The sequence below is a fragment of the Chanos chanos genome, chromosome 2, assembly GCF_902362185.1.
Source record: "Chanos chanos chromosome 2, fChaCha1.1, whole genome shotgun sequence".
Lineage (NCBI taxonomy): Eukaryota > Metazoa > Chordata > Actinopteri > Gonorynchiformes > Chanidae > Chanos > Chanos chanos.
In genome coordinates, this window is record NC_044496.1 from 21719953 (window position 1) to 21734270 (window position 14318).

The following is a 14318-nucleotide window of genomic DNA, read 5'->3' on the forward strand; positions in this document are numbered from 1 at the left end:
CTTACATTTTTCCTGTCTTTAGGGTATGCTAATTCCTACACATTCTCTTTCATGCACTGCTTCATACCTACACATTCTCTTTCATGCACTACTTCATACATGTACATGCAGTTAACAAACTCACAGTAGGTATACACACTCTTTGTCTGTGAAAGCTAGCTTTGTCTCCATGGTATTTTTACCTCCTCTCTCACACCAAGAACACTCAGTCCTGAAGACTTTACACTGATACCATGGCAATACCCTCATCACATGCAGCATACACTTGAAGCATGTTTTCTAACCTGTTTCTCTCTGACAGTGAAACCATTTATGCTATTTTCACGAAACCCAGAGACCTGTTTACTGCGGTTGATTGATAAGAGGTATTTGGCGGGGGGGCTGTGGAGAACTGTGGACAGAGGAGCTCAGTCTTTAGAGTGTTGGACCAGTGTTCAGCCCTGTAGTGGGGGTGCCAGTTGGGCATGCAAACCTTGTGCTGTATTTCTCTGGAAAAGGCCATGCCACCTGACCAGTGCAGGCCAGGCTGGTGGCTGAGAGAGCCAGCGTTGCCTTGTTTGGTCCCAGAGAGAGCAGGAGGCCAGGGGTCTGGCGGGAGCCATGTGGAGGTGGACTCTGTGATGGACAGCAGCAGATCCAGCTGCACTTGTCACTGGCTGTCAAGCGTCTGTCCGTACGGGGGGATGACAGGGGACAGGCGGGGAGTGTGTAGTGGGGTTGGAGGACACTGATGGGGATGTCAGGACTGTGTGTGTGTGTGTGTGTGTGTGTGTGTGTGTGTGTGTGTGTGTGATGGTAGTTAGAGGGGAGGGTGGGGGTAAAGGGGTCCCGTCAGCAGCAGCTGAGCAGGAGAGCAGGTGTTACTGGATGTTTCCAATGGCATTGATATTTACCCTGAGCTCTACTGCCTTCTCCTCTCTCTCTCTCTCTCTTTCTCTCTCTCTTTCTCTTTCTCTTTCTCTCTCTCTCTCTCTCTCTCTCTCTCTCTCTGTCTCTGTGTGTCTCTTACTCAGAGAACGATAGTGCTTTGGCTGGGTCAGAGTACATCACCTATAACGGTGATAGGTGAGGGATGTTTTGGTAGCTAATGCAGTGTTGACATTAATGTTTGCATAAACAGCATTTTTTAAAAATACACTCGTGTGTTTGAGTTGGTTATTTTTGGATTTTTGTTTGGTTGTTTTTTGGGTTACACTGTACTCAATTGCTCCTCTTTTCATTCTAGGTAGCACAGAACTAAAGTTTGGAACGATGCCGGATTCACCTGCTGATGTCAAAACCCAGCCCAGGTCGACTCCGCCTACAATGCCACCTCCGCCCCCTGCTGTTAGTCAGGCAACCAATCGCAACGCTTCATTCACACCTACCACCAGTAAGTTCTTCTAGCTACGGTAACCATAAGGATTAAACCTTAGCCCACTGTGTAAAAAAACAAAAAAAAAGTAGCATAAAATTAATTGAGCCAGCAGAACTTCTAAAGGTGTATTCAATCATTAAATGAAAAAGATTTGCTGTATGCAATGCATTGGGTTTGTTCGGAGGTGGACTTGTTGTGTTAAACTCTGAGTTTCTCTGTTAAAAGAGTTGCAGTGGGAACAGAAAAGAGATGCAATCAAACTGCCGCATCAGCACGCATCACGCTGCGTTTATGTCGTAGGACACATCTCACATACACACACGCACTCGTACATATACACACACATGCAGCACACACGTACGCAATCTCTGCAATAAGGCCCTCTGAGTTTGGGCTGAATTTCTGTCTGTCTTAATCTATCTATTTCTCTAACTATCTCACAGTGTGAATTCTCTGCCATCATTACATTCAGTGACCATGCAGAAGGTTCTTGTTAAAAGAGGGAAAATCTGTGCTTGTGTGCGTGAGTGTTTTGTCTATGTCGGCGGCGTTGTCGGAGCGGGTGTACACGCGGGCTCGTAGCAAAGTGATTTGTTTACTGCCTGCAGTGATGCAGAGGGCATTGGTAGACTTCTGTGAGCCTGACGGCGATCACTTCCCTATATAGCAATAACGGGCCATGTTGTTTCACCTGTTGTGTCAGCGGCCTGTGTAGCCCTCCTCGCCACTCTAAAACCAGAACACAAGTGGTTGGGTCACATGGCAAGACCACATATGTCCAGGCTGGAATGGAGAGATTAAAAGGGGTGAGGGAGAAATGAAAGACCCCACGTTCCACAACACAAATACACATACACACACACACACACACACACACGCACGCACACACACAAACATTAACACTGACATGTAGGACAGTGTAAACATGCAACTGATCACAGACACATATAGAGCTTCAGGCCATTCATTGCAATTGTGCAATCAGAGACTTGAACTCTTCACCAACTGTCAATAGGAGTGAAGCAACCCTAGAGCAACAACAGAGCTATATATACACTTAAAGTGAGGAACACCACGCAACTGGCATCCCTCACAGAGGGTATAATCACACCGGTAGCACCAGGGGGCAGAAACTTAATGCTCTTCCTGTATTTTCTTACTGGCAATGTTGTTTGTTTATAGGTTGTGGGGGCAAAGTGTGTGTGTGTGTGTGTGTGTGTGTGTGTGTAACGGTAGATGGGATGTTTCTCTCTCAGATGTTTTGTCAGATGACGGGCAGTGTGCTGAGTAGATCTTTAGCACCACAAGCTAAACAATAGGGAAAGGTGAAGAGAGGAGTAGTAGAAGTGGCGTAAGGGGTGGTTGTGGGAGGAGGGGATGGGGTGGGGGTCGTTTGGACTCTGAACCTGAAAGCTGCAAATCTACTCTCAGCTGGTGGACATGTGTGCAGCCTGATTTAGCAACACACCTGCTATTGGAATAAAAGTAACACAGGCCAGGGGTCTATTTTTGGCTCCTCTTTAACAAGTTCCTCTTATAGTTGTGTCCTAGTGAGTGAGTGGGTGAGCAACATAGAGAGCAATGGACTGGCTGGGTGGGGAATTGTGTGTGTGTGTGTGTGTGTGACAGAGACACAGCTGAGGTTTCTGCACACAGCGCCTTCACTCAAACTGACATGAGACAAGATATAGAAACCAGTTTGCCGCGTAGCGAACGGCACAGTGTGCGCGCGTGTAGTCCATTTGCGCTCCGACAGCCGTGTTTACGATGCATGTGCCGCCTTCTCCTCGTTCTTCCTCCGGCCCCGCAGGCAAAAAGAAAACCCTTTTCTCCAGAATGGACAGGGAGACGCAGTCTAACAACGCAGGTGGTCTCTTCTCTTTCTCTATAGTGTTGAACGGGAGCAGTCACTCACCCACGGCGCTCAACGGGGCTCCTTCCACACCCAACGGCTTCAGCAACGGGCCGGCCACCTCCTCCACGGCCTCCCTGCCTACTCAGCAGCTGCCTCCCGCGTGCGGCGCTCGTCAGCTCTGCAAGCTCAAACGTTTTCTCACCACACTGCAGCAGTTTGGAAACGACATCTCGCCGGAGATCGGAGAGCGCGTACGAAGCCTGGTGCTCGGCCTGGTGGTGAGCGTCTCTGCCTTTTCTCTCTGCTGCCCTTGTCGGACCTTTTATTCCTTCGTATGTGTCACAGGCCGTATTGGCCTCTCTCTGTCCGTGTTTCTGCATCTGTTACTCTCTCTCCCCCCTCCCTCTGTGCCTCTCTCTCTTATTTTGGTTGCGAAAGTCTTTCTCTGTGTTCTTGTTGTGTTCATTTGATCTTTCTGTCTCCTTTATCAGAACTCCACTCTGACCATTGAAGAATTTCACTCCAAACTCCAGGAGGCCACCAACTTCCCCCTGCGTCCCTTTGTCATTCCATTCCTCAAGGTAAGAGACACTCCATGTTCAGAGTCTGTCCTCTCCTGAGGCTTCCTCTCCAGTCTGCCTGTATCACTGTGAAGAGCCCATCCTTATGGTGCACCATATGGGCATGTGGGGAAAACTTTGAAAACAGGCAGACAGACTGATGAACAAAAGGAAGGTAGATGGATGACTTCCAGCATCATCCAGCAACACACTCACATACGCTGTGGGTGTCTGTGTGTGTGTGTGTGTGTGTGTGTGATTGAAGTCTGGTAGATAAAGGCCCAATCCCCAGCTCTGGTGTGCCTGCTCTCTGCTGATCTAGTGCTCCATATGGCCATCATTTGCGATTCATTAAAATTGGCACATTTGTGTTTACCCGGAATGGAGCAGTGCAGTGTGGAGTGAGCTAAAGAAGATTTCCTGACAGATGTTAGACTGGGTGCTTTAAGCACTGAGCTCTTCACTGGGCAACTCATCCCCCTCTGTCCTCTACAACCACACAGGGCTAAAGCTATTGCTCTTTCTCTCTCTCTCTCCCTCTCTCTCCCTCTCTCTCTTTGTCTCTCTTTCTCTCTCTCTCTCTCTCTCTCTCTCTCTCCCTTACACAAGCAGCCATGCACAAACACACATACACGCACACTAGGAGAGAGAGGAGAAAGGACGGGAATCACACACACAATATAGAGAATATATACATACGGGCAAATGCACAACTCTGTTTTTCTGTTTTTAAATCTTGATAAACTTGCAAGGTTGTGTCAGAGCACTGGTGGTTAAAAACATATGTCTGGCAGACTAGATGTATGACAGTAGTGCAGTCAGTAACTGTGTGTGTGTGTGTGTGTGTGTGTGTGTACAGCAGAGAGCTGGTTGGGTGACATTGACAGTCTCTGTGGCTCAGTGAGGCAGGGGCACATTCCACCCTTCCCTGCTCTGTGCTGTTTTTTTCTGGGATGAGGGGAGAGGCGAGCTGGGCTTGAGTGGTGGTTAAATCTCTGACTGGTTTTCCAGTAAACACATATACAGAGAAGGGCACACAAATATAGCTTATAAACAACATAGAACACATACAAAGAAGGGTGCATGAGTGAGACTAGCAAAAATTCTCATTCAAAAAAGAAACAGACAAAACTGTCTCCACTGGCACATCATCAGGATTAGTGGATGATTTGTGTGGGAAGTTACCATGGAATCATCTTCAGTCACTCTCTGAGAGTGTGAGATATTTAGTGAGTGGAATACACTGTGTGTTTGTGTGTGTGTGTGATATCTCAACGAGAGGGTGAGCGCAATGGTACGCACTACAGCACCCAGCACATAGCTGGCAGGCTGCTGTCAGAGGACTGCTGTGCATTGAGGTTGCACATGTGTGCCAGTCCACAGCTGTGTAGTGTCAGAGTGACAGGACCTGAGTACAGCCTGACAGCTCAGCCCTCCTACTGCGCAGGCTAAAACCAAGGGAGGAATGCACGGTGGGCCAGAGAGTGTGTCTGTTTTCACTCAACCGTTCCTCTCACCTAGTCCCTGTCTCTCTCTCTCTCTCTCTCTCTCTCTCTCTCTCCAGGCTAACTTGCCTCTCCTGCAGAGGGAGTTGCTTCACTGTGCACGCATGGCTAAGCAGACACCAGCACAGTATCTGGCCCAACACGAACAGCTGCTGCTGGATGCGAACGCAAGCTCTCCCCTGGACTCCTCTGAGATCATGCTGGAGATCAATGAGCACGGAAAAAGACGCACCCCGGACAGGTATTGGACACACACATACACACGCACACAGACACAAACACGCATGCATACACAGACACACAGACACAACACAAATATCTATACACAAGTATCACCATTAGACAACTAAGTACTGAAAACACCCCATACCTCAATCTTTCCTTCTGAGGCACACACACTCACAGGCACAAACTGAATTACTTAAGGGATTTTGGGAAGTCAGGTCTACACAGGGGACGATAGTGAATGAATGTTGGGGGGAAGAGGCGGAAGTCTGGGCGGTGCTCCTGCCAGGCACTGCCAGCTGTCTATTTGAGAGAGAGAGAGAGCAGTGAAAGGGGGGAGAGAGAGGGAGAGAGAGAGAGAGAGAGAGAGAGAGAGAGAAAGTGAGGGAGGGAGAGAGGAAGAGAGAGAGAGGGAGAGAGAGGGGGAAAGCGAGGGAGGGAGAGAGGAAGAGAGAGAGAGAGAGAGGAAAGGAGGATAGGTCCAGATGCTCAGGCCGTCACGCTACAGCAGTGGCAGAACAGCAGGCACTGTGCAGCTTTCCTACAGCGCTGCGTCCTCACACACACTTACACACAGTGTGGTTCGTTGTGTCTTCTCAAACACCCCAACAAACCTCTAAGGATGAAAAAAAAAAAAAAAAGAATTTGAGTTTTAAGACACGCATAAGCACAGAACCACACAACTGCCCCTCTATTCTCCTTGTCCTTCTCTCTCTCTCTCTCTCTCTCTCTCTCTCTCTCTCTCTCTTTCTCTCTTCCTCTCCATCTCCTGTTAGTCCCCCTGTAGCTGTCCATATGTCAGGGATGTGTCCAGATGGTGATCCTGCTGAAGCCCTGCTTGAGCTGATCCTGAGGGGGGTGGGGGGTGGGGGGTGGGAGGAGGGATAGATAGAGGGAGTGAAGGAGAGAGAGACAGAGGGAGGGGTGGTAGAATGGGCAATCCCTCTGTAATCCGCACACCTCCGCCTCCCAGCCCCTAGCTTAGAGTGTCACGATGGGCCGCTCCAGCTGTTGCTTTGATTTGTGGGATATCTGGATGCATTGACAGAGACATCTTCCCAAAGGCTGCGAGTTTAGTTTGGGTGGGTGGCTTATTGAGGGCCTATCATTTCGTTAAAAACAGAGGCACAACATCCTCACACACACACACACACACACACACACACATACACACACACACACACACACACACACACACACATACCGACACCCTGAGGCTTCTATATCCATACTCGTACACAGTTATGAGTTCTTTTCATGTGAGCTGTGTTTAGAGGGGGCTCAGTGCCACTGAGGGGAGCTTTACCTCAGAACGCCCGACTGTTGCGTTGGGCTAAACAGATTAATATCAACACTGAAGTTGAGGCAGTCCAGATGGCTGGAAAACGCCAGTGTCACTGAACATCTGCCAAAGGGAGGCGTTTACACATTGCCATAGGTCTGAGAGAGGCTTCACTCAACACTGAGGAGATGGAGGGAGGGGAAGTGGGGATTATGAAGCTGAGATCTGAGTCTTACTCCACTGCATGGGCAGGCAGGACAGTGCATATGGCACACAGCTGTCTCACTGACTGGGACACATAAACGGTGAGCCATTAGGACAGGGGAGGGGCAGTGAGGGCTGGGCAGAGGGACGAACAGGTCAGCCGGAGTCATTTGGTGATTTTCTTGTAATGAAAATTGGGAATAAAGTGCCTTTTTTCATTATGCTTTAAAGCCATATGTGTCGGAATGTTTTTTGCTTTGCGCGCATGCTACACCATACCACATGAGTCTCTCTCCATCACCAGACTGCATCTCTGCCCTCTACTCATGTCTGCTCCGTCACCAAGATCCCTACACTACCATCTTTTCTGGGAAGAAATCAGTTTTTATTGGTAGCAGCTCAGTGAGTGCGTTGGTCAAATACATTTTATTGTGACTATTTTTTTCTTTCTTTCCATCAGGACCAAAGAGAGCAGCGGTGATCGGGACGGTCTACATCCAGACCATTTGGCCAAGCGACCATGCACGGTCAGCCCCAGCCAGCGTTTCAGCCCCAGCACTGGTCTGTCGGCCCACCCGCCTCCCAATGGGTTACCCACGCACCCCCCCAATGGCCTGCCGCACCCCAACCCCCCCGCTCCACAGCACTACCGTCTGGAGGACATGGCCCTGGCCCACCATTACAGAGACGCCTACCGACACGCCGAACACCGTGACGCCAGAGACCGCCACCGACAGACAGGTGAGACACGAACACGGAAAGATACAGTTACCACACTTTCCGTTTGGAGTTAGTGTTAAAATGATAATGGCTACACAAAAAGGGCCTGTATCTCAATGTCTTATACAACACATGTAACATGTGAGTATTTTAAATGGCACTAGGTTTTTTGCTCATCCAGAAATGTGTGTGTGTGTGTGTGTGTGTGTGTGTGTGTGTGTGTGTGTGTGTGTTTTCCACAGCAGTACACGGAGCACGGCAGGAGGAGGTGATTGATCACCGGCTGACAGACCGTGAGTGGGCAGAGGAATGGAAACATCTTGATAATGTACGTGTGACTGAGTGAGACCTCTCTAAACGTATCATTTAAAGAGAGTAGAGTGTGTGAGGAACTGCTGGGATGGGGAGAGGGGGATGCCTGAGAGACAGCCATTGACAGACTAAAACAGGGAAAACAGCTGAGTTAGCATTTGACAGACATTTGACTAAGGAGGATCTGTTGAGACTTGCCTGGAGTAAGTGCTTTTAGCTCATCTCACCTTTACTCTGTGTCCTCCACACACATATATATATACCCGTATACACACTTACACATTCATAAACAAGCTCCCACTAAAAAAAGGGGCCACAGATGGAGTGAAGGACCCAGCAGCGAGGAGGTCCAGCTGGGGAGAGCAGCTGAGACAAGAGCTGCAGTCATGGAAGGAAGTGGCCTGTACTGGACTTCAGCCAAATCAGAAACATTCCGCTGAAATAAATACAGAGAACTGAAACAGGGAGAGGAGGGGGTGGGGCAGAGACAGAGATTACTGTAGGATGTAGGGAATGGAGAAATAAGAGAGAGAGAGAGAGAGAGAGAGTGTTTTAGGGGCATTGGGCAGGATGAATTGGTTTGGCCTCTCCCACTGGCAGCACAGCTGTTGCTGTGCCATTGTTGCTGTGCTGTGCTGTTTAACCACACTCAACTGCTCATGTCACCACGGGCTCTCTCTCTCTCTCACACACACACACACACACACACACACACACACACACACACACACTCAGACACATATGCATACACAAACACTACAAAACACTTATGCTTGCACCTGGACAGCTCTAATGAGTTTATCAAACTAAATATCTATCCATAGTCTTTGCAGGTGTAGTGCTTGTTTGATTAGCGATACATTTTATGATCACTTACAATTATGACAGGTTAAGCATGGATCATGACAGTGAACATATTAACGATGAGGTTTTGGATTACAGCAGGTGTCGAGTTGCTACAGGAACATTGAACCCAATGCCATGATGTAATCTTTTCTTCCCACCATCCTCTCTCTTCCCCTCTCTCTCCGCACCTGTAGCTGTTGAACTGTATCATGGACATGGTGGAAAAGACGAGGCGTTCGCTGACCGTTCTCCGCCGGTGTCAGGAGGCCGACCGCGAGGAGATGAACCACTGGATCCGTCGCTACAGCGACGTGGAGGATATGAAAAAAGGTGGGAGCTGCACCCAGCGCCCTCCTCCTCCTCCTCCTCCTCCTCTTCCTCCTCACCACAACTCTTCATCTTCCAACACTCCTAACAGCAGCGAGTCGCAGCCGCTAGGTACATGCACTGCTGCAGACGCCGGGTCCCCAGCATGCTAACCCCAGCCCAAGCACCTCACGCTCTCCTCCCCCTAGGCTCTCCACACGGGCTGCTGGAACTTAGTAACCTCCTGCCTTTGGATTGTTAACACGAGCATGCTGCTACACACCATTACTCACACTGATTAGAAGTCTGTGTGGTTGCTTGTACACTGAACTCAGGTTTTGAGGGACAGAAATGTTACCCCTATATTTCTGCCCTGTATACCACGATCTGACCGCATGCTGCCGTAAGGGTCCAGACTGATAAATAGAAACAAAGAGGTCTGGTAACCCTGGTAACCCTGTACCGTGTGTGTTCGGTAAGGGATTCAGTGCGGAGCAGTGTTGAGTCTCTTTCCCTTTGAACTCAGAGAAGCTGACTCTGTCTCTCTCGCTCTCCATAGAGATTCACCGGGACTTTCTGCACCGGCCGCCGTCGGGTTACCTGCCTGAGGAGATCTGGAGGAAGGCGGGTAAGCATGGGGCCATTTGGCAAGGGTTTTCTCTGCCACCCGTTGAAGCTCAAATTGTACACACACACACACCCACAGACACACACACACAGCCCTACAGGGCCCTGTCGCCATAGTTATGTAAGGCCAGCGATGGTAGGGTCCCTACGTGTCATTAGCGCTAAGTGCTCTCCATCTGTCACAGCTATGAAAGGCGACTGCAGTTAAAGCTGCAGTGAAAATGCAGTGACCTGCCGCAGTCAGCAGCAGAGCAGCACAGGTGGGGCAGGCTAATTCCACCCCACTCACCCACAAACAGAGATAGAGGGAATGGGTGGAGGTGTACAGGAGAAGAAAAAAAAAATCACTTAACTGTTTTAGAGTGATAGTTTTCTTTTGCAGCAAAACGAAAAGAAATAGAGAAGAATTAAACACTACACAAGCCAGAGTGGATCTCTGCGCTGTGTCTGCCACCCACGATGATTACAGATCAGTCAGAGCACAACTGGTGGTGTCATGTGCCCGGAATCAAAGGGCGCTGAGTAATTGTGACCCACCGCACTTTCTGCTTAACCCAAATCGGTTGAATGTGATCAGTAATAAGAAGCAGGAGGAGGAAGGAGGACGCTGCTCTTGTCTGCGAGACATGTGTCGCATTTTCACTGTCAGAAAAAAAAGCTCTTTTAATTGCAGTTGTTTTTCATACAGGTACTACAAGCATCCCGCTCTCCCCAGCACTAAAGCAACTGCAGAACAAGCAGGGTGAGTAATAGCACCCCCATCTCACCCTCATCCGTCAGCCTGAGCGTATGCGCGTGCATGTGTGTGTGTGTGTGTGTGTGTCTGTGTGTGCGCGCGCGCGTGTGTGTGTGTGTGTGTTAGTGATTATGTATTCAGAAAATGTTTACTCCTTGTGATTGTGATAGAAAAAGATGAACAGAGAGAGGGGGAGTGAAAGAGAGAGAGAAAGACAGAGAGAGAGAAAGAGAGATAGAAGTGACCGTATGTTTTATGTGGGTATTGTGTGACTACCAATGCTGCTCCCCCTCTACCTCACTTTCTCTGGTCTAGCAGAGAATGAGACTACAGGTCCTTTGAAAAACATCTGAAGTGTGAGCAAAGGAAAGGAAAAAAAACTTTAAACCTGCCAGATCCCCGTGGGATTAAAACATTAATATTGCTGCCCCCATGTTTTCCATTAAGTGCTAATTGCTCCAGCATCTGCTCGGAAGTCTCCTTGATAAAAATTAATTAAATTTGCAAACTAATCTTAGCGGTGCATGCGCTGAGTCTGATAACTGAGTAGCCATGGTTGGAGCAGATACGGAGTAAAAGCCACACACTGAAAAGATGGAGAAAAAATGAGGGATGTAGGAAGAGACAGGGCGGAGAAATAGGGAAATGTTTGTAAATGTAGAGAGTGCAGATAGAATAATAACTAGTTTAGCTATGTGCGATACACACACACACACACACACGCACACAGAAACTGAACAAAGAACTGAACACTGAATCAGACAGAGCTCATCCAGAATCTATGGGCATAAGGAGAGGGAAGACGGAAGAGAAAATGACATATATTTGACTGCTTTTCATCAACAGACCTCAGTGAACTTATAACTGGATGGAGAAAGTAGGGTTGGAACACAAGATAAAAACATGAGGTTGTGGACACGTGGGTGTGTGTGAGTTTGTGTGTGGGTATGTGGATGTGTGTGTGTGTGTGTGTGTGTGTGTGAAGAGCATATTCTCAGTACTGTTAATTTACCTAAAGGTACTCAGATCATTTTTTCCTCAGGTCTTAAAACACTTATGTGACTAGAAATTCATTTCATTTTCTTTAGCAGCACTTTACATATGAGGTCATTTCTTACAGAACTAAAATAAGACATGTTTAAGCATGGCATGACAAATGATCAGAAAATGGGAACGCAATTATTAGCACAATGAACACTGATGTCCTGGGCCTTAATGAGCGAGGCCTGAGATCCTATTTTAAGCTACGTCCACACACCTGCCTGTCCTAAAAAACACACACCCTATTCACTCACATACAATGGCATTTGTGGAACAAAGGACAGCAGAGCACACCATCCACTCTCCTCTTCCTAGACATCCACAGTGTAGATGCATTAACCGAGCTATTCCTCCCCAGTTATTGGTTCAAGAGAAAAAAAAAATTTAAATCATGAAATCTTAGAGTATTGGGTTAATTGGCAAGTTTGTGAACAAAAGTTTGAAGACATCTGCCGTTGTCATTGCTGGAAATGATTGTTACCAGACGTGTTTGAATGAATATTTAAAAGCTGCTTTTTCTGACAGAATGTTTTAAATCTTGGATGATGTACATCTGTTTGAAGAGATAAAACAAGCTGAGAGCTTAGAGTGCCTCAATAAAGGATGATGAGAAGGAGTATGAGGGAGCCAGTTAGAGGTCTGCTGGGGCTAATCTCTCTCTTGCGCTCTCTCTCTCTCTCTCTCTCTCTCTTTTCACTTTCTGTGTTACCAGAAGAAGCAGTGAATGAGGTGAAGAGGCAGGCCATGTCGGAGCTGCAGAAAGCTGTGTCGGAAGCTGAGCGTAAGGCTCATGAGATGATCTCAGCCGAAAGGTCCAAAATGGAAAGAGCCCTGGCTGAAGCCAAGAGACAGGCCTCTGAGGATGCACTGACTGTCATCAACCAGCAGGAGGACTCCAGTGAGGTGGGTCTGTCCGTCTCCCTGTCTGTCTGTCTGTCTCTCTCTCTCTCGCTCTCTCTCTGTCACACACAGACATACACACACACACACACGCATGCATGCACACACACACACACATACACGCACTCTGGCACACATACATACATGTTCATACATATATTAAAGTCCCTGATCACAGAACACTGTGTCGTTTCCTGTCCATATCCATGTCACACAACCATGTGCCACACTTTCATTGCCCACTTCACACAGACCACAAGATCACACTCTGCACGTCCCTCAAAATAGCACACAGTGTCACACACCTCTCTTTACAACCACTCACAGCACCTCCATCACTCTCTCTCTTCCTTTATCTTGTTCCATTCACTTTCCCTCTCTCCTCACTAGGTCTATCTGGCCATATCCCCCACCACTTTGTAGCTGTATCTAACGCTGCTATATGTAGTTCATGCCCTCATAGCTGGCATTGTGCTGCCAGTGTGTTACAGTTAACTGACACACCGCATGTCACAGTAACTCCACGCAGCCAAGAAACCTCTCTACACTGTCAGTACATCAAATGTTATGGGAATGGAAGAATAGCAAGTTGGCATCTGAGAGGGTTTGGGTCATTTTGTAGCATCATAGGCAGGTCTTAGGGAAGACGTAACGTCAGTAATAATGCTCTCGTTTTTCTTCTCCCCTCAGAGCTGCTGGAACTGCGGCCGCAAAGCCAGCGAGACGTGCAGCGGCTGTAACACGGCCCGTTACTGCGGCTCCTTCTGCCAGCATAAAGACTGGGAGAAGCACCATCATGTGTGTGGCCAGGGCCTGCAGGGGTTGCCTGGGAGCAGCAGCGTACCTCTGGGGACACCCACCTCCACCTCCTCCTCCTCCTCCTCCAGTGCACCATCCACACACTCGGAGAGCACTCCCCCAGGCCCCCTCTCCTTGGCCGGCCAGGTCAGCGGAGGAGGCAGCCCCAAAGAGACCAGCTCCAGCTCCAGCAGTGCCTCGCGCTCCACCACCCCCGCTACACCCGCCCTGCTGGACTCCTCCTCCCGCTGACCTCTGGCCAGCTCTTCCCCCCCCCCCCCCCCCCCCCCCCCCCCCAACCAGGCACGCCCACTGCTGCTGCTGCTACAGCACCCTCTGTCCAAAATAAGCTGAGGAATCTCCACCTAGCATCCATCCCCTTTATCTGAACTGCACCCACAGTTCTGCCAGGACAAAAGAAATAGACCCGCATCAGATACTACTTTAGCTACCTGAAACTTTCATTTTCCTAAAAAGTCTTCAACACCATATGTCTCCCAGGCAGGCAATCTCTCTCACATAGACATTTGTGGACACACACACACACAAACACATGCACTCAAAGAAGCATAGGGGTCTCTGTACTGTTGGGCAGCATAGGCAGGGTTTATGTTACTGAGTCTCTAAAAGCTCCTGAGAAATAGAAATTGAAATAGAAAAGTTAATTTCCATTGCTCTTGTTCCAAATCACGCCATTGACGTTAGGAGCTCTGAATGAGTTGAATAGAGGTATCACCACGGTAATGTAAGCCCTGTGCTCCACAGAGAGTGTCACTGTGTGGACATACAAAACACATAGACACTCTGAGACTTTGTGGAGAAGTGAGTCCTTGATACCACAAGGGAGCATATTTTGTGCCCCTACCCAATAAATGAACTGACAGTACAGGCCCCATCCCCTAAGAGGTGCAGCTCACAAAACAGGTTCCTCAGTGCACACGGCCACATTTAGCCAGCTGAAGGGTCAGAGGGACAACAGGAGAGCACTCCACTCTGTTACACTGCAAAGTGTTCATACAATGAAACATTACTTTAAGCATACCG

General features: G+C 48.6%; 1 protein-coding gene across 3 annotated transcripts; it reads left to right on the forward strand.

Annotated features, from left to right (window-relative positions):
- The first annotated feature begins 1251 nt into the window (after positions 1-1251).
- Positions 1252-13526, forward strand: cbfa2t3 (CBFA2/RUNX1 partner transcriptional co-repressor 3). 3 transcript variants are annotated; one of them, XM_030793885.1, is made up of 12 exons: positions 1252-1376; positions 2421-2456; positions 2937-2971; positions 3249-3490; positions 3704-3793; positions 5337-5518; positions 7449-7729; positions 7951-8036; positions 9061-9286; positions 9732-9800; positions 12289-12479; positions 13167-13526. In XM_030793885.1, the coding sequence occupies exons 1-12, from the start codon at positions 1252-1254 to the stop codon at positions 13524-13526; spliced, it is 1923 nt and encodes a 640-aa protein (XP_030649745.1). The 3 variants fall into 3 exon arrangements, with proteins under 3 accessions (XP_030649745.1, XP_030649738.1, XP_030649752.1); XM_030793878.1 differs by lacking the exons at positions 2421-2456; positions 2937-2971 and having other exon boundaries at positions 1252-1372; positions 9061-9304; XM_030793892.1 differs by lacking the exons at positions 2421-2456; positions 2937-2971 and having other exon boundaries at positions 1252-1372.
- The last annotated feature ends 792 nt before the right edge of the window (positions 13527-14318 follow it).

What these genes read in the sequence shown, in the direction of transcription:
- cbfa2t3 (XM_030793885.1), top strand. Translation starts at nt 1,252, where the DNA reads ATGCCGGATTCACCTGCTGATGTCAAAACCCAGCCCAGGTCGACTCCG. An exon ending in TTCACACCTACCACCAGTAA is followed by an intron (nt 1,377 to 2,420) that starts GTTCTTCTAGCT and finishes ATACACTTAAAG; the next exon opens with TGAGGAACACCACGCAACTG. An exon ending in GCCTGGTGCTCGGCCTGGTG is followed by an intron (nt 3,491 to 3,703) that starts GTGAGCGTCTCT and finishes CTCCTTTATCAG; the next exon opens with AACTCCACTCTGACCATTGA.